Genomic DNA, 20,027 nt, shown 5'->3' with positions numbered 1-20,027 from the left:
TTTAGAAAACAAGATATGCTTATAATTCCCGTGCTATTATTTTACACAGTATTACATGATTTTATACTAAGAAGAATAAAATGTACAGTGCTGTCAGAAAGTATTCAGACCCCTTGACTTTTTCCACTTTGAAATATATATATATATTTTTTTTAAATAAATTAGCAAGAATGTCTAAAAAAACGTTTTTGCATTGTCATTATGGGGTACTGTGTGTAGATTGAAAAAATATCTATTTTAGAATAAGGCTGAAACAAAATAAATAAAATAGAAATTATATTTTTCCTTTTCCGCGCATATGAAGTGGCTATGTTGAGCGTAGACGTGAATTTGAAACAGGTCCTATGCACTAGATTTAGAGTTATTTGGTCACTTTAGTTGTGAATGATACAAACCTTAGAATGTCTTAGCAACCAGAACATAGATGGGCTGCATGATAGGCTATTGATTTGAAAAAGTTGCAAATAAAGCTTGCACTCTGTTCTTTGCCTCAGACTGCACATGCTGTTCTCTCATCAAGTGATCATATTTTCACCCACCAGACTATTCTCAATTTAATCTAGTCTTTACTAATACAGTACCAGTCAAAAAAGTTGACACACCTACTCATTCCAGAGTTTCTTTACGTTTACTATTTTCTACATTGTAGAATATTTAAAAAAAAATCAAAACTATGAAATAACATGCAAGGAATCATATAGTACCCCAAAAAGTTTTAGAGATTCTTCAAAGTAGTCACTCTTTGCCTTGATGACAGCTTTGCACTCATTCTCTCAACCAGCTTCACGAGGTAGTCACCTGGAATGCATTTCAATTAACAGGTGTGCCTTATTAAAAGTTAATTTGTGGTATCTCTTTCCTCCTTAATGCGTATTGTGACGGCCCTGAATTTTTCTGAACCGTCTCAGTGCAGCTCCTTCCAATAGGGCGCTTTCCCTTTAATTCCCAATTAAATAGCCAGCATCAGCTGCACGAAAGGGGGGTTGTGATGAGAGACGTGCATGAGGATGTGTTCAACCCTCAGTTCCGAAGCTTCTCTATTCCGTTTGTTTTGTTGCCGTTAAACGTGTGTTTTGTAGCCTAAGAGAGTTTACCCAGGATCGGATCCACTCTTTGCGTCCCTGGACTACACCTCTCCGTTCTTCGTGGCCTTTCTCCGCTGGAGATCTATTGGCGGATTGGATTGTCTGACTGACCGACTGACTACCACCTTTTTGTATACGGTATTTCATTTGTTTGGATGTGATGTATACTGTGATTTGTGTAGTTAGTGGTAGTTGAGGACTTAATTAAGAGTTGATCCGCTTTAAGGTTCTGTGGTAAAGTAATTGTTATATTGATTGTATGTTTAATACTGGGTTTACGCTACACGGAACGAACGGACAAACATCGCGTGACAAAAGTCACTTGAGTTCACTGAACTCCTTTACCGGGCAGGACTCTTTTTAGGCCCGAGGTACAGGACATTTCTGGAGGAACCAGAACTCATTGTGATATTATTATATATGTGTGTAATCATTGTTGTTGCTAATACAACCCACGCAACAGAATATAATTGTTTTTGAAGTTCTTTTCAATGTTTTAAGGGTTTATGAAAAGTTTATTTCCATCCTGACTTTTACATAAGTCCTTTGTATTGGTGTAGACTTGACGGACCAGATGGGACTCATTCCCACCCAAACTAAAATGAGAAACCAATGTTTTCTCTGGTAGGCACAACCTACCTGGCACCCCTATAAATAATAACCTCAAGTCAAAACCGTTACATAAAAAATGGCACCCCAGATGGGACAGCTCAACATTGAGAACTAACCAAAGCAAATATTTTGTGTGGAATTAAAACAATGGATTCACCCCAAGATAATGTGCTCATCCATGTCATACCTGTCAATGGGAATACACAGGGCCATTCTGACCATCAAGCTGACAACGCAAATCATAATGTGAATGGAGATAATGGAGTTGCTTTGGGCCAGAGCCCTGGGAATCTGAATGCCCGGCCTGAGCCACAGGCCACAGGAGGTCTAACCAGTTACTCACTTATTGACATGGATCTGTGTGGAAGTACTGAGCTAGCCCTCCCTCTGACACCCAACCTTCCTCCATTGTCTGGTTTATCTCCAGAGGTTGTAGTCTTACAACTTCAAGGTGACATCCTTGATATTCGTCGGACTCAACAACATCTCCAAACTCTTATCCACCATAAATTCAAATGTCTGAGGGAAGAGCAACAACAGAGTGCCATGGAATTCAGAAACTCACTGAGCACTCTAACCCACACGCTGACAGAGCTCAGTGAGAGTGGAAATGACTGGTGCCATGGACAGGCAGTTTGACTACCAACGAAACCAACTCACTGCCACTCTCCAATGGCGCCTGCAACATCACCACACTGAGGTCCTCAAGGACGTTAATTCTGTTTTTTCTCCCATGGTTAACACTGTAGACCACTTGCAGACAGAGCTCTCTAATTGTGTTAAAATGTTGGATGACGTGTCTGTGGACATGGCCTCCATTAGGCACAACTCCTTACACAGAGTTTCTCTGGTGTCCACTTCTGTTCAGACCACTGAGGGCCAAGCTGGCACCTCTGAACAGCCAAGACAAGGCAATGCTACAGTCATCACTGTCGATGGACTGGTTCGCTTGGGACAGCAGTTTGAGAAGGACAGAGAATGCCAACAGCAATATGACCAGAGAAAGAAACAGACACCCAAACAGTTGCCCAAGACAGACCATCAACAACAGCCAGAGTCTCCAGCCAAGACCTCTCTCATGTTCTGTTGGAGATGTAGCCAAAAGGGACATTCTTCAGCTACATGTCCAAGACCGTATCAAGTAAACCCTTCCAGAAACCACAAATCACAACAGGCCAACACACCTAACTCTCTTCGCAGCAATGACCATCCTTCTCTGGGTGCTTTAACCAGAGCTGAAACCCCAAGAGTCACTGCCTACGCCCCCCCATCGACATCCCCATCCTTTCAGTTAATACCGCACCAATCAGAAGCTAAAAAGTTACATGATTGGGGTTCAAATGTGGCACTCTTCTCTGCCGTTGCTCCGGTACCACTAACCCTTGATAATCCTTCTGACAATCTCCTTTTACAGGCTGTGAGAAGAGCTCAGCTGGAACAACCAGAGGAGTTACGGCTGTTGGAACAGCTGCAGAATAATGCTGATGTGTGTACTTCAAAGCTAGGACGCACCGGGCTCCTGAAGCACAAAATATTCCTTACACAGGAAATGCCGATCAAGCAAAAGCCATATCGTTTGTCCCCAGCGAAGCTAATCATCCAAAAGGGACTCATAAATGATATGTTAACCCAAGATATAATAGAACGTTCCTCCTCTCCCTGGGCTGCTCCTGTTGTCCTCATCCCAAAAAAGACTGGTGGTCTTAGATTTTGTGTGGACTATAGGAAGACCAACAATGTTTCCCAGACTGATGCCTATCCTCTTCCCACCATCCATGAGATCCTGGAGTCATTGTCTGGCGCTGTTGTGTTCACTACCCTTGACCTCAATAGTGGTTATTGGCAGGTTGAGATGGACCAGGAAAGCAAGGACAAGACTGCGTTTGTCTGTGCCGAGGGCTTGTTTTCCTTTAAGGTGATGCCCTTTGGATTAAAGAATGCCCCTGCCACTTTCCAAAGACTCATGGAGATTGCGTTAGGTGAGCTCAAAGGGAAGATCTGTTTCGTCTACCTGGACGATATAATTATCTACTCTCAGAACAGAGAAAGACACTTTCAAGATCTTCAAGCAGTGTTGGACAAGCTAAGAGAAGCTGGTCTGACCTTAAATATGAAGAAGAGCAACTTCTGCCAAACCTCCCTGAAGTTCCTTGGCCATATTGTGTCTTTCGACGGCATTCATGTGGATCCTGAAAAGACAAAGGCTGTACAAGACTTCCCTGTGCCAACCACACTCAAGGCCCTTCAACGGTTCCTTGGTATGGCTGGATGGTACCATCGGTTTGTGTCGAACTTCTCCCAGGTGGCAGAACCCCTCAACGCGATGAAGCGAAAAGGAGCGAAATTCCAATGGACGGCAGAGTGCCAGACTTCCTTTGAAACCCTGAAACGACATCTCGTCACACCTCCCATTTTAGGTCATCCCAACTTTGATTGCCCTTTTGTTGTTTACACTGATGCAAGTGATGTTGGACTTGGTGCTGTCCTAGTCCAACAGACTGGACTTGGCACTGAAGAAGTGCTAGCGTTCGCCAGTCGGACATTGAATGGAGCAGAACGGAACTACTCCACAACAGAGCAAGAGTGCCTTGCAGTGGTCTGGGCTTTGGAAAAGTGGAGGTACTACTTGGAGGGAAGACACTTCACTGTGGTCACTGACCATTCCTCCCTTGTGTGGGTGTTCAAGACCAACAAACTAAGCACCAGACTCATAAGATGGGCTCTACGGTTGCAAGAGTTCACATTTGCAGTGGAATACAGGAAAGGAAAATACAACACTGTTCCAGATGCCTTGTCCAGAGCTCCTGCTTGTGATAATGGTGGCCCTCATCTTACATGTGCTACTGTCCTGTCAAGCAGTCGAGACTCCCCCAAAACGGACTTTCCCATCTCTGATGAGGCCATATGGAAAGCTCAACAGGATGATCCAGAAGTACAGGCTTTGTACCAGACTATCCTGGAAGATGGAGAAAAGATGGTCAATCCTACCACAAAGCTGACCATCATTGAAGATAAAGTCTACCGAGTCGTACAACTACCTCACAGAACACTCTACCAAATGTACATACCGGACACTCTACGCCTACAACTGCTTCAACATTTCCATGAAGACCCATTAGCTGGTCATTTGGGCAGGTTCAAAACCTACAAGCGGTTGCAAGCGTTACTCTACTGGCCACATCTGAGCATGGATGTGAAGTCACACATCCGAAATTGTCAGGTTTGTCAAATGTACAAACCAGAAGGTAGAAAGCCTGCTGGCAAGTTGCAGCAAACGGTGGTTACCCGACCTTGGGAAATGTTAGGAGTGGATTTGATGGGTCCATTTCCTAGAAGCTCCAATCAGAATGTGTACATACTTGTTTTTGTTGATTACTATTCAAAGTGGGTGGAACTCTTTCCCTGCGTCAGGCCACAGCAAGGACCGTCTCTAACATCCTTACGAAAGAGATCCTGACTCGCTGGGGAGTGCCTGATTACATCCTGTCTGATCGAGGTTCCCAATTTGTCTCTGATCTCTTTGAGGAGACCTGCCAAAGATGGAACCTGAGGCAGAAGTTGACCACGGCCTATCACCCACAGACCAATCTCACTGAGAGAGTAAATCGAACCTTGAAGACAATGATTGCTTCCTATGTAGGGACCCAGCACAAACACTGGGACAAGCACCTTCATGAGTTTCGATTTGCCCTGAATTCTGCTGTGCAAGAGTCCACTGGAGTCACACCTGCAGAGCTGAACCTAAGTCGTCCTCTCCGAGGACCCTTGGATATGGTGCTACAGCCCCAGCAGCTTACTCCAGACGCTGCTTGCTATGACCAGGTAGGCCATCTCCATGACTTGAGAGCTCTGGTCTCAAAGAACATGATCCAGGCTCGACTCAAGCAGAAGAGAAATTATGATAAGAACAGACGAGACATGCAGTTCCAGCTTCGTGATCGGGTGTGGCTTCGCTCTCATCCTTACTCGAAAGCTGAACAATTCTCGGCCAAGCTCGCTCCTAAATGGCAAGGACCATATAGGATTGTGGAGCAGATGGGCCCTTTGAACTACCGAGTGGTGAAAGAGGACACAGGTGAAGATATGCGCATCGTCCATGTCTCACGCCTTAAGGCCTGTTACCCCTCGGCTGAGGAATTGGAGGCGATTGAGCGCCGCAAGGTCCTGGATATCTTTGAAGAGGATAGTGAGGATACTTTTCTCGGATTCCCAGACCCAGAAGTCTCGCACCTTAAGGCCTGTGACTCCTCAGCTGAGGAGCGTGAGCTCCAAAAAGTAATGAATCTTTTTGTAGAGGAAAGTGATGAGGAGACCTTTCTCGGTTTCCCGACCAAGATGTGCCTTCCAGGGCAATGGTCGGCTTTTTCCAGGGGGGGGTGTGTGACGGCCCTGAATTTTTCTGAACCGTCTCAGTGCAGCTCCTTCCAATAGGGCGCTTTCCCTTTAATTCCCAATTAAATAGCCAGCATCAGCTGCACGAAAGGGGGGTTGTGATGGAGACGTGCATGAGGATGTGTTCAACCCTCAGTTCCGAAGCTTCTCTATTCCGTTTGTTTTGTTGCCGTTAAACGTGTGTTTTGTAGCCTAAGAGAGTTTACCCAGGATCGGATCCACTCTTTGCGTCCCTGGACTACACCTCTCCGTTCTTCGTGGCCTTTCTCCGCTAGAGATCTATTGGCGGATTGGATTGTCTGACTGACCGACTGACTACCACCTTTTTGTATACGGTATTTCATTTGTTTGGATGTGATGTATACTGTGATTTGTGTAGTTAGTGGTAGTTGAGGACTTAATTAAGAGTTGATCCGCTTTAAGGTTCTGTGGTAAAGTAATTGTTATATTGATTGTATGTTTAATACTGGGTTTACGCTACACGGAACGAACGGACAAACATCGCGTGACAAAAGTCACTTGAGTTCACTGAACTCCTTTACCGGGCAGGACTCTTTTTAGGCCCGAGGTACAGGACATTTCTGGAGGAACCAGAACTCATTGTGATATTATTATATATGTGTGTAATCATTGTTGTTGCTAATACAACCCACGCAACAGAATATAATTATTTTTGAAGTTCTTTTCAATGTTAAGGGTTTATGAAAAGTTTATTTCCATCCTGACTTTTACATACGTCCTTTGTATTGGTGTAGACTTGCCGGACCAGATGGGACTCATTCCCACCCAAACTAAAAGGAGAAACTAATGTTTTCTCTGGTAGGCACAACCTACCTGGCACCCCTATAAATAATAACCTCAAGTCAAAACCGTTACAGTATGAGCGGTTAGATTCTGGGTTAAACTTGGAACATTGTTATACTAGAGACATGATACATCAGGAGTAATACTATAGTATCTGAGGAGTGATATAGACTGGTTTTTACATCAGAAGTTAATGGTTATCTGTAGGAGGCAGATGGCTTTGGAATGTGCTGGGTAGAGGGGAGGCAGTCACGGGAGTGCTATAGGTGATACGGGTGGAGAGCTTTGGATTAGACATCAAGGGGGTTGAAGTCAGGTCACCTTAAGTGAGGAGGAGCAGTTTATTACCCCATCACTTTGTCTTCCTGTCTATATACACACACACACACACACACACACTCCATATTTATGCAAGAACAGCTCAAATAAGCAAATTTCAATAACTTTGAAAGATCATGAAGGTAGAATAATAGTGAAGACATTAAGGTCAGTCAATGAGGAGAATTTCAATTTGTTTAACACTTTTTTGGTCACTGCATGATTTCATAGTTTTGATGTCTTCACTATTATTCTACAATGTAGAAAATAGTAAAAAATAAAGAGAAACCCTGGAAGGAATAGGTGAGTAGGTGTCCAAACGTTTGACTGGTACTGTATGTAACATGAGTTTAGGTTTAGAATGGCCCCAAATAGCCAGGTACAGGGGAAAAACATTTGCACTCGAATAGTGAACGTAGGCCGCTTTCCTGCCATGGCAGGCAGGCTACTCTGGATTTATGGTGGAGCATGTGCTTAATATGAGCAGCTGAAAATAAATATAGTAGCAGCTGGGAACCTCCTATTTTTAGTGGCAACCATCAAAACTCTGCTTTCACATGGGACTGCATATAGAAAAGTCTGGGCTTATAACACTTATTTCAGTCTACGCATCAACCACTATTTGAGGAGCATGCAGCCTCTCGCTGCGCAACAGGTAATATTCCACCCAAACTCTATATGCCATGAGCTCTCCAACCCTGTTCCTTCATTTGGGAAACCAATTGAAATGTGTTCAGGAACATAGATTGTAACATGTTTTCACACTAAACACTTCTGTTAACATCCCCTCACTGTTGGCAGCCCTCTGCACGCTCAAGAAAGGAATGAGGGGAGATGGAAACTCACAGTGGTGCGATATTCTGTAGTTAAAGTTAGTCAGCCTTTTAATTATGACCCATTAAAAAAATGCACAATTACTAGGCTATTCAAAATCAAACACAAATTCTCTATAAGAATAGGTTAACTCTGTAAGCTGCACAGCTCAATTTATGAACCAATAGCGTCGCCTAGGCCTATATGTTCTCTCCCAGACTCATGGATAGAACGTTTGGAGTATAGAATAAAAGGTAACCAGTCCATCCAGTATGGATAATAATACAGTCCACACTCAAAATGTTTAATTTTGTAGTATAGGCTAGCTGGACCAATTATATACCAAAGACATCTTAAATCTTTTTTTTTTGCCATGTGTAATATGCGGTAGGCTATGTATTACAGAATGACACAACCATTATTCAAATTTATTTTCTTTGTGGGGGGTGGCTTGGGTTCATATATAAAGGTTATGCGTACACAGTCGAGGTCGGAAGTTTAGTCACTTAGATTGGAGTCATAAAAACCCGTTTTTCAACCACTCCACAAATATCTTGTTAACAAACTATAGTTTTGGCAAGTCGGTTAGGACATCTACTTTGTGCATGACAAGTAATTTTTTCAACAATTGTTTACAGACAGATTATTTCACTTATAATTCACTGTGTTCACTTCCGACTTCAACTGTACATAAGCTCTAATACGCGTACGGTGGATTTGAATTAATCATCACCTCAGAAAGAGCTGTCGATTGTGTTGTGTTAGGCTTTGAAACAATATCCAGAATGACCATGTTTTCCAGTCAATTTGACCGGTTGTTGAACTCCTTCAAATTGATCATCACAGTGAGGTGAATTTTAAAAAGCACGATACTGTTTTGATGATAAGTGTTTGATGTGATTTTCCATTGTATTTGCATTGATGTCAGAGTGGTTAGAGGAACAACAGAGCGCTGAGTACCAGGCCATTAGGACTTGATGGTCGTTAGGGAGTTGGGTACTACCAACGCATGTCCAGAGTGCATAAGAGGAGATTACCATGACTCAACGGTCACATGGAATTATACTGCCGTCATGACTCATGACTGCCGGTGTGGAGCTAATATGGTCACCGCACCAGCCCTAGTGACAAGTGGATATTATACCCTTCAAACACAGATGGCTGAAAAAGACAGACCCTCAGGTGGGTGTATACAGTTGAAGTCAGAAGTTTACATACGGAGTTTAAATGCATTTGCCTAAGGTGTATTTCACAATTCCTGACATTTAATCCCAGTAAAAATTACCCATCTTAGGTCAGTTAGGATCACCACTTTATTTTAAGAATGTGAAATGTCTTAATAATAGCAGAGATAATTATTTATTTCAGCTTTTATTTCTTTCATCACATTCCCAGTGGGTCAGAAGTTTACATACACTCAATTAGTATTTGGTACCATTGCCTTTAAATTGTTTAACTTGGGTCAAACATTTTGGGTAGCCTTCCACAAGCTTCCCACAATAAGTTGGGTGAATTTTGGCCCATTCCTCCTGACAGAGCTGGTGTAACTGAGTCAGGTTTGTAGGCCTCCTTGCTCGCACACGCTTTTTCAGTTCTGCCCACAAATACTCTGTAGGATTGAGGCATTGTGATGACCACTTCAATACCTTGACTTTGTTGTCCTTAAGCCATTTTGCCACAACTTTGAAAGTATGCTTGGGGTCATTGTACATTTGGAAGACCCATTTGCGAAGCTTTAACTTCCCTACTGATGTCTTGAGATGTTGCTTCAATATATCCACATAATTTTCCTCCCCTCATGATGCCATCTATTTTGTGAAGTGCACCAGTCGCTCCTGCAGCAAAGCACTCCCACATGATGCTGCCACCCCCGTGCTTCACTGTTGGGATGGTGTTCTTTGGCTTGCAAGCCTCCCCCTTTTCCTCCAAACATAACAATGGCCATTATGGCCAAACAGTTCTATTTTTCTTTCATCAGACCAGAGGACATTTCTCCAAATCTTTGTCCCCATCTACAGTTGCAAACCGTAGTCTGTCAGTTTTATGCGGTTTTGGAGCAGTGGCTTCTTCCTTGCTGAGCGGCCTTTCAGGTTATGTCGATATAGAACTTGTTTTACTGTGGATATAGATACTTTTGTACCCGTTTCCTCCGGCATTTTCACCAGGTACTTTGCTGTTGTTCTGGCATAGATTAGCACTTTTCACACCCAACTACGTTCATCTCTAGGAGACAGGACGAGTCTCCTTCCTGAACGGTATGACGGCTGCGCGGTCCCATGTTGTTTATACTTGCATACTATTGTTTGTACAGATGAACGTGGTACCTTCAGGTGTTTGGAAATTGCTCCAAGGATGAACCAGACTTGTGGAGGTCTACAATTTTGTCAAGCGAAGAGGCACCGAGTTTGAAGGTATGCCTTGAAATACATCCACAGGTACACCTCCAATTGACCCAAATCATGTCAATTAACCTAAATTATGTCAATTAACCTATCAGAAGCTTCTAAAGCCATGACGTAATTTTCTGGAATTTTCCAAGCTGTTTAAAGGCACAGTCAACCTAGTGTATGTAAACTTCTGACCCACTGGAAATGTGATAGTGAATTATAGGTGAAATAATCTGTCTGTAAACAATTGTTGGACAAATTACTTGTCATGCACAAAGTAGATGTCCTAACCGACTTGCCAAAATTATAGTTGGTTAACAAGAAATTTGTGGAGTGGTTGGAAAAACAAGTTTTAATGACTAATCTAAGTGTATGTAAACTTCCAACTTCAACTGTTTGTTATACATGTCACACAAACAATACATCAATTGAAATGGTTTCCCCAATACCAAATATCTCACCATCCATGTTCCCCAAATATCTACACCAGCACACCTTTTAGTATGTTTGGCTAAAATATGAATTCATACTATGTAGTATGCTAGTATGGGGCATTTGGACACAGTGTGTTGGTGTGGCTACATACCGGTGGCAGAGTGACTTGTCCCGTGACCTCCGGAGCCTGCATGCTGAAGGTGTCCTCCCCCAGGTCCTGCTCCCCCGCGCTGGGGTATGGAGGGGGCGGGTAGGGTGGGTACTCCTCCAGGTAGGCTTCTGTCTGATGGGGGGGCCGGGGGCAGGGCTCTGGCTCTTCCTCCTCCAGCGACTGGGGCAGTGTGTGGCTGGAGGAGGAAGAGGGCTCTGGGATGGGCGAGCGGGGCGGCTGAGGTGGAGGCACTTGTGCATCTTTCTCTGTCTCGGCGAGGGACGCTGCGGCGGCAAAAACTTGGGACATAACCGTGCGGTCTCGGAATCCAACGGCACTGGCGCCCTCCTTCCATGTTCCTCCACCTTCACCCTCGTAGGGAGACGCCACAACAGTCTCCATGGCTGCCAGTGTGGTCTTCTGGTAGAGCAGCTTCTGGATGTTGGGCCCCGCAGGGCCCTCAGGCTCTGTAATGGAGCTGCGCTTCTTGAGGGGCCGCGGGGCATGGTGCAGCCGGCGGCGCAGGGCCTCCAGGTCGGCGTCGCTAGGGTGCCGGTGGGGGTGCGAGATGAAGGGGAGGAGCTTGGTGGGGCTGAGGGGACGAGGGGCCCGCTCTGTCTCCTGGCCCCCCTGGCTCTCAGGGGCCGGAGGCGCCAGACCGGGACCCCCCTGGTCCACTTCGAAATCGCCGGCCCCCGAATAGATGGAGTCCTGAAGGAGCGACTGCTGCCCCCCACTGCCTGGGATGACTGGCTTTCCATACACTATCAGAGAAAGAGTGAATGGTCAATGCGTGTGAATGGGATCAAGCAAGCTGCTTCATAGCAATAAAACAATCGAGCACGCTAACACAATCCCCATTACATCTTTTAAAAGAGTAAGGCTGTAAGTAGGGACATTTAAGGCAGGTATTTTGCAAAACAGAAAATGCAGAATGATTTTAACAAATTACTCAGTTTAGTAACCGAGTAAAGATCAAGGAGTCACAGGAGTAGCCAAGACACTACAGTAGCCCATGGCTCCTTCTCTCACCTCTGGGCTGCGTGCGTGTCAGAGTGCCCCCGCCTGTCCTGGGCTGTTGGGTGTACATGGAGTAGATGGAGGAGGCCGCCACAGTCTGTGGCTTCTGGAGGACAGGCACGGCCACTGTGGACTCTGGAGGATCGGGGGTGAAGGGGCACACCGTGGCCGCCAGAGGAGCCTCCTGCTTGGGGGGCAGAGGCAGGGTGTGGCTGTGGATGGGGATGGGAGGAGGTGCACACAGATGGGAGGCGGACGGTTTTGCCTTGCCCGGGAAGGTGCCCGTGCTGTAGGGCGGTTTGCCGAAGGTCGGGGGCTTGGTAGGGATAGGAGGTGGCACCTTGCCCAGAGCCTTACCACCAGCCTATTGAGTCAAGAAGACCGTAACACACATAGTATGATGAAAATGAAATGCATAGTAATATCACTGCAACAAATGTCAGTTAACAGCTGGTTTTATCCAATGCAACTGACAGTTCACACACATATCCGGTATTACATATGTGGGCCATGAAGGAATCAAATGTCCAACTAAAAAACAATGCAACCCTGTATATCAAAAATACATTGAAGTTGCTTCATTGACTAATTAGGCATTTTTGGGAAAAGCTAAACAATGGAGTGGAATAATCTATATCTCTCTGACTACATTCTCTGTGGGTCTGTGATCATTTATAGCAAGAAAGGAAGTCCAGTAGGGAGAAAAATAGCAAGGGAGCATCTTTTAAGTATACTGTATGACCCTTGAGCCTCTGTGGATACTGTATGGGCTCCCGAGTGGTGCAGCGATCTAAGGCACTGCATCTCAGTGCAAGAGGTGTTACTACATTCCCTGTTTCCAGGCTGTATCACATCCGGCCATGATTGGGAGTCCAATAGGGTGGCGCACAACTGACCCAACGCTGTCTGGGGGTTTGGCCGGGGTAGGCCATCATTGTAAATATGAATTTGTTCTTAACTGACTTGCCTAGTTATAACAAAAAAAATGAAAGGTTCCTAAAATGCTTCTGGAAATCAGTGCAGTACCTGGGCATCCCTCAAGAGGTCCTCGCTGCTCTGATTGTTCCGTGAGGGGACGGGAGGCGGGGCTTCAAACATAGAAATGTGACGCCCCTTTTGGTCCTTGAGGGTCTCGGCATCTCCTGCAACCACAGAAGAAACCACATCCGAACATTATCTGAACCACATGACATGTACATGATCAAAACCATATAACATCCATGTCATATTAGAACATTATGCAAACCATATGACATCCACATAAGAACGTTAACCGAACATTATCAAGATGCTAAGAATCAAATACACATCACAATGACTGTAACCAGTCTTTATTTTGAATATATTCCCAGCATCAGTTTAATAAAACACTATGCTACATCTCAGGGGGTGACCTGACATTCATTTCAAAATAATATGGCCTTTGCGAGAATTCCCTTCTTTAATTCAAAATTGCCCATTCTTTTCTATTCGGATTTGTTCATTCATGCAGTGGAACTGACCCCAACCCTGGTTCCTAGCCAAGTCTAAGGAAGATACCTGAGCCCTGTGAGGAGAGGCTGGACATGCGAGGCAGAGTAGAGGACATGCCATGATGACTGCCACTGGACTCCGCACTGGAGCTGGACCAGTCGGACAGCTTGGACATCTTGGATGACTGGAAACCTGTCAGAGCGTGGAGAAGTGTTAACACATGGAAAGAGCACTTGAATTGCAAAAGGCTAATAGATGTACACAATCTACTACTGCAGTGTTACACACACTAACACACAGCCAAGCATTCACTTGCACAAACACACAAAAATCGCAATTGAACACACAAAGTAAAATCATCCATAACGAAACAACGTTTTTACCTGAGTAGGGTTTAAGAGGTCTAGGAGGGGCCTTCATGGAGGAGTCTGGCATTGGTAAGGTGGTGGTGCCGTCGGGGTAGGCAGGCTTGATCAGGAGCTCCTGTCGGCTGGGCACCGGAGGCCCTGGGGCCGCGGTGGAGGACAGGATGTAAGGGCCCACGGCCGCCACCCTGGAGGGGCCACACGGCTGCAGGGCCTGGCTCTTTGTGGGAACCTGGAGAATGTTTGGGTAACACTTTATCTAAAGTTAGCAGGTATGATGCTTTATTAGTATGAGCCTTAATAATATCTTATTATGAGTCGTATAATATGCAATGTTACCCTATGTAGGCCAGGGATGGGTGGCCCGCGGTTTTGTAGGCCCGCGGATCATTTTCCATTTAAAAAAAATATATATAATAAAAACGTTTTTAGGAACTCAGTCGGGGTCTCAACTTACTGCTGAGACTTAAGGGGGCTGCAAAAACGTTTTACTTGCATGGTGAGGGGGGGCAACAATTTCACTTAAGTGCCCCCAAAAGTATGGATTTGGGTACTCGACACTTGAGCCACTGTGGACCCTCGTGATAAAATCGGATTTTCTGTGGCCCCCACCCCCATAAAAGTTGCCCATCCCTGATTACTCCTGCACACATCACATTGATATCGTGGACTGCTCCGTCTATGTATTGGTGATACATTTCCCTGGCCCCACTCCTCAGCTTAGTTCCAATAAACGTGGAGCTGATGTGGTCTGATGAACACTGCATTAAGGGAACAATAAAGCTTTTAACTTTTAACCTCGTCTTGACTCACAGGCAGGTTCTCCTTCTGCTGTAGCGCTGCCTTCTTCTTCCACAGGCGTTCGCGGAGTTCGGCCACTCGCTTGTCCATGGTGGCCACCTCCAGGTTGCGCTTGCTCAGGCTCTCACGCTGCTGTTGCAGCTTGGCACTCTGGTCCTGGTTCAGTTTATTCCTCAGCTTAAATCGGGAGGAGAAGAGAGAAAGAGCTAGAGTCAGCTTTGTGTGTGAATAGAGCTTTTCCCACTACTGAGCCGAACTAAGCCGAGGCAAACCAAGCTCTACTGAGTTCTGAGAAAATCTCTAAGAAAACTTCAAAGACAGCAGTTTTATTCTGGGGTTTACACTATATATACAAAAGTATGTGGACAACCGTTCAAATTAGCAGGTCAGGCAATTTCAGCCACACCCGTTGCTGACAGGTCTATAAAAGCGAGCACACATGCCATGCAATCTCCATAGACAAACATTGACAGTGGAATGGCCTTATTGAAGAGCTCAGTGACTTTCAACGTGGCACCAAAATAAGATGCCACCTTTCCAAAAAGTGATTGTCAAATTTCTGCACTGCTAGAGCTGCCCTGGTCAACTGTAAGTGCTGTTATTGCAAAGTGGAAACGTCTAGGAGCAACAACGACTCAGCTTCAAAGTGGTAGGCCACACAAGCTCACAGAATGGGACCACCGAGTGCTGAAGCACGTAGTGCGTAAAAATCAATTGTCCTTGGTTCCAACACTCACTACCAAGTTCCAAACTGCCTCTGGGAGCAACGTCAGCACAATAACTGCTCGTTGGGAGCTTCATGAAATGGGTTTCCACGGCCAAGCAGTCACACACAAGCTTAAGATCACCATGCGCAGTGCCAAGTGTTGGCTGGAGTAGTATAAAGCTCCCTGCTATTGGTATCTGGAGCTGTGGAAACGCATTCTCTGGAGTGATGAATCACGCTTCACCATCTGGCAGTCCGATCAATGAATCTTGGTTTGGCAGATGCCAGGAGAACGCTACCTGCCTGAATGCAGTGCCAACTGTAAATTTTGGTGGAGGAGGAATAATGGTCTGGGGCTCTTTTTCATGTTTTGGGTTAGACCCCTTAGTTCCAGTGAAGGGAAATCTTAACACTACAGCATACAATGACATTCTAGACGATTCTGTACTTCCAACTTTGTGGCAACAGTTGGGGGAAGGCCCTTCCCTGTTTCAGCATGACAACGCCCCCATGAACAATGCAAGGACCATACAGAAATGGTTGGTCGAGATTGGTGTGGAAGAACTTGACTGGCCTGCACAGAGCCCTGACCTCAACTCCATCGAACACCTATGGGAATTGGAATGCCAACTTCAAGCCAGGCCTAATCGCCCAACATCAGTGCCTGACCTCACTAATGCTGAAATCAGTGCCTGAACTCGTGGCTGAATGGAAGCAAGTCCCCACAGCAATCTTCTAACATATAGTTGAAAGCCTTCACAGAAGAGTAGAGGCTGTTAAGGGGGGACCCAACTCCATATTAATGACCATGATTTTGGAATTAGATGTTCGACAAGCAGGTGTCCGCATTCTTTTGGTCATATAGTGTAGGTTTGTCGTCCCGCTGTGTTCATGATGTAATTTTGCAGAGTCTACCTGTAAATGCCGCAAAAAGAACTTGTGTGGAAGCAGGCTAATATGATCTTTTCTTTACCTGCAGCTCCTTGTAGAGACGCTCCAGCTCGCCGGCGGAGCTCGGGCCGTCATGAGAAGACTCCACCTTGACGCTTTTCACGGTCTCCAGCTGCCTGCTCAGCTCCTCCACTCTGGAGACGGCCACCAGGAGCTCGCGCTGCTTACTCTGAAACAGCCCGTTCATCTGCTCTATCTCCTCCACTATATGGCCAGGCACACACATATGCAAATCAACAAACACATGCAAGCATGCACATACACAGACAGAAGGACACGCATGTTAGTCAAACTTGAAAAGTAACATTTAGAGAATGCTAATGATGTGTTAGTTCAAACTAAAATCTAAATGTTCCGTTAAAATCTTGAAGTTATCTTAAACATGTTCTGTGAACATCTGGTATGGCACATTTTCTTTTAAATGATTGAGAAATGTTTCAGCTAACATTCCCCCCAAAATTGCACCTTCAGGTTCAATAGTTTTTTGATGTCCAAATAAATAACCTTAATACACAACGTTCCCATAACTGTCAGGTGTACATTCTCGGAATACACAGAAAACTGGACAAAAAAAATATTCTGGAAACTAAAATCTGGAATCTTCTTTTGGCCCAAAAGTAGTTAGCTGGGTGTACGCTGTAGGCCAAAGCCAACCAGCTAAAACAGTGGCATTTCGTGTGAAGCAATGTCGAGTGTGTCAAGTTGGGAAAAAAAAAAAACTCTTCATCGAGTGTCCTCGACTCCTCCCTCCACCCTTGGTACTAACCCAGTTTGCTGTTGCTTTGGCGTTTCTGCTCCACTTGACCCTTGAGGGCCCGCACCCGCCGCAGCTTGGTCTCCTGGTTCTCAGCGTTCTCACGGAGCTGACGTAGTCTCTCCTGCTCTGACGCCTGCTGCTGCCGCTGCTCTTGCAGCCTCAGGTAGCGCAGACGCTGCTCCTAGCCGACCAAACAAGAAAACACTTTCAAGTTCAGATTCAAGTTTTTAATAATACCCACAGTTTATTAAAGTAGTCAAAGTAGTAGTAGTATGCACACATGACTGTAAGTCGCTTTGGATAAAAGCGTCTGCTAAATGGCATATATTATTATTATTATTATTATTATTATAGTAGTATTTGGTCCCATATCCCTGGCACACAATGACCACATCAAGTTTGTGACTATATACAAACTCAGCATTTGCAGTTTGTTTTTGGGTGTCTTTTGTATCATGTCTTGCCCAATAGTAACTAAATACGGAATATTGTATTGTCATTCTGGAGTCACTTTTAGTGCATGCGAGAATAGAAGATGTTTCTGAACACCTATACAGTCATATGGAGAAGCACAAAGATGATAGCCCCCTCGCTCTGGATAAGAGCGTTAGCTTAATGACTTAAATGCTAACCTTCGCTGTTACCGGTAATGGCGAGAGGTTAGCATTCTCTATTGTAGCCTTTGTAAACTTCTAACTCGGTGTAAGAGGTCACACAGACGTTCCCATTTCTTTAAAGAAAAATACTTGCCTTTATTATTATTAGAGCTTAATAAAGAGAAGGCAGAGGGGACCGTGTGAAGAACTGTCTAGGAGGAAACCGAGAGGAACCAGATGCTAGAGCAAGGCTATTCAACTGGAAGCCTATGTCAAGCTAATAAGCATTGGTAAGAAAGGGAAAGAAACAACTTTTTTATTGGACATCGTCTCATCTAGAGCCCTGCCATACAGGCCTATCTGCCTCACGCTGGCCTCGGCATGAGACGAGGTAAAGAATGACATGTCTTGACCTTATTTAGTGGCTGTGCTTCTCTGCCAAACGAGTCAATGGGCTTGTTTGACATCGACTGCACGGTTCTAAAAAATCCCCTTGCATCATAAATAATTACTGATGATTATTTTTATTATTTATTTTTTATTATTTATTTATAGCCTAGTCGGTCAGTCAGAATGTACCCACAACGTATCATGCTCTCCAACATGGCCAATGTCTTGCGCTACCTTTGAGGCCAGGAGCTGCTGCTGCGAATTGATCTGCTGCTGTTGCCGTGACGCCATCTCCTGCAGCTCCGAGAGGGTGATGTCCATGCGAGGTGGTGCCACCTGGGGGGGGGGGGGGGGGGGTCAATAATGACAAAGAACGTGTCACACCACACGATTAAACCACCAGCTTCCACCTTCCTTCATTGTAATGTTGTACAATTGTTTCACTCACCCCATTTTCCATGCATCGGTCCACAGGGACTATGTTCCTTTTGGCTGAGTGATCGGAAACCCTTGATCCACCTATACAAGACAAAATACAGCGGTCTTGTGAGTGTGTGTGTGTGTGTGTGTTTGTATCTAACTGTTGGAGAGGGACATGCATTTGCTTCACAACTGATCATGGGAAGTGTAAAAAGAGGTGAGAAGCTAATTGCTATTTTGGGAAAATTCCACATCCGGAGGGGATCTCTGTTAAAAGGGGGCTCCAATTTGTTTGTTTACTACAGTTGGTTTATGACCAAAGACGGAACAAACATGACCCGGAAAACCGACAAGACCCCCGAGCACTGCGCCATGAATACGGGTCATACTCTGAAGAGACAGGATGAAAAGGACAAGCATGAGTTGTAGAACTGCTCATTATGTAATAACTGGTGGAGCAGCCAAAAGAACCAGGCCTCGTCCACACAGTTGCTCTTCCCGTGCCAGTGTCTGACGGTTATGCAATGCTGTTTTGCGAACAGCTTATATGGGTAACCAAAAAAAGGCCGAACAACAAGGCTGATCCCTTTAATAAGCTCTTTGGGGGGGTCCACAACTCAGGCTTATTAGTTATACAACCCAAATCCTACACCTTATACGGTAATAACAGCACAAGCAAAACAGGGAGCCGAGCCAGACTGGTTGTAATTGACTACAATCGTGTCCCGGGAACAAATAATAAAGCCTTTGTGCTGTGATATCCCTTGCACTGCTCTGTTGCGTAATACGGCTGAGTCCTGCGTAGGGGGCCCGTCATTCCAAGCAACTAGAAACCCAAACACATGGACCTACACAAGGTTCTCAAATGAACAGAGAGCCTTGGGTTACGAAAGAAAGGGCTTTCTGTTGTTTTCAAGTGACATAAAGGACTAAGTTATGAAGGGGCATCACATAGTGGTACCATTGAAAAGAACATGACCTTGGCTAATCGTCTCATGAAAACGCAACGCAGATATTAGAGGAAAAATAACAAGCACAAAACCTAGATCACAGCAATGAAAGTAAAGTGTATTGTTTCCTTTGGGCTCACTTTAACCATGAGGATGGGCGTATTCATGACACCAATTCTGTTGCAAAGCGGTTCTTAAATGGAAGCAAACGGAGAGGGGCCTACCTGAATTTGGCCAATTAAAACATGTTTTACTCTGTTTGCTTCCGTTTAGTTCTTAAAATGGTAAATGGTTTCCATAATGAATACACCCCAGCTGAGAGGGCTGTTAATGGTTAGCATGCTATCTCAGACTACAAGGTGCAGTTGTTTAAAAAGGTGCTTACACATGTGGAATCTAGGTGAATTGCAACAGCACTCGGCTGCATTCAAAACAAATGTGCCCCCCCTCCCCCGTAACATGGCGGAGACTCGCGCTTGAGCCGTTTACTTTCGGTCGTGGTCCACCAGCTTCAAACAGCTACAAAAACTATATTTCACAACGATGTAGATGGTACAATGATTCCCTGCACTATTCAATGCTTGTTTTCTCACATAAACTG

At 45.0% G+C, this 20,027-nt stretch overlaps 1 protein-coding gene across 3 annotated transcripts in view; it reads right to left on the bottom strand.

Moving 5' to 3' along the window:
• Nucleotides 1-20,027, bottom strand: part of tp53bp2b (tumor protein p53 binding protein, 2b) — a 49,389-nt gene that overhangs the window by 6,297 nt on the left and 23,065 nt on the right. For 2 of the 3 annotated variants that reach the window (XM_046311433.1, XM_046311435.1), the window contains exons 4-13: nucleotides 18,505-18,575; nucleotides 18,291-18,392; nucleotides 17,080-17,251; nucleotides 16,336-16,517; nucleotides 14,669-14,833; nucleotides 13,874-14,108; nucleotides 13,557-13,682; nucleotides 13,044-13,159; nucleotides 12,030-12,381; nucleotides 10,998-11,761 (exon numbers count right to left, since the gene is read on the bottom strand). In XM_046311433.1, coding sequence (XP_046167389.1) covers nucleotides 10,998-11,761; nucleotides 12,030-12,381; nucleotides 13,044-13,159; nucleotides 13,557-13,682; nucleotides 13,874-14,108; nucleotides 14,669-14,833; nucleotides 16,336-16,517; nucleotides 17,080-17,251; nucleotides 18,291-18,392; nucleotides 18,505-18,575 — 2,285 coding nt within the window. The remainder of the gene's footprint in view (nucleotides 1-10,997; nucleotides 11,762-12,029; nucleotides 12,382-13,043; nucleotides 13,160-13,556; nucleotides 13,683-13,873; nucleotides 14,109-14,668; nucleotides 14,834-16,335; nucleotides 16,518-17,079; nucleotides 17,252-18,290; nucleotides 18,393-18,504; nucleotides 18,576-20,027) is intronic. The other variant, XM_046311434.1, reaches the window with a different exon arrangement.

This window comes from Oncorhynchus gorbuscha, linkage group LG18 (assembly GCF_021184085.1).
Source record: "Oncorhynchus gorbuscha isolate QuinsamMale2020 ecotype Even-year linkage group LG18, OgorEven_v1.0, whole genome shotgun sequence".
NCBI classification, from domain to species: domain Eukaryota; kingdom Metazoa; phylum Chordata; class Actinopteri; order Salmoniformes; family Salmonidae; genus Oncorhynchus; species Oncorhynchus gorbuscha.
The sequence above is the reverse complement of the archived record's forward strand: the minus strand, read 5'-3'. Positions and strand labels throughout refer to the sequence as shown.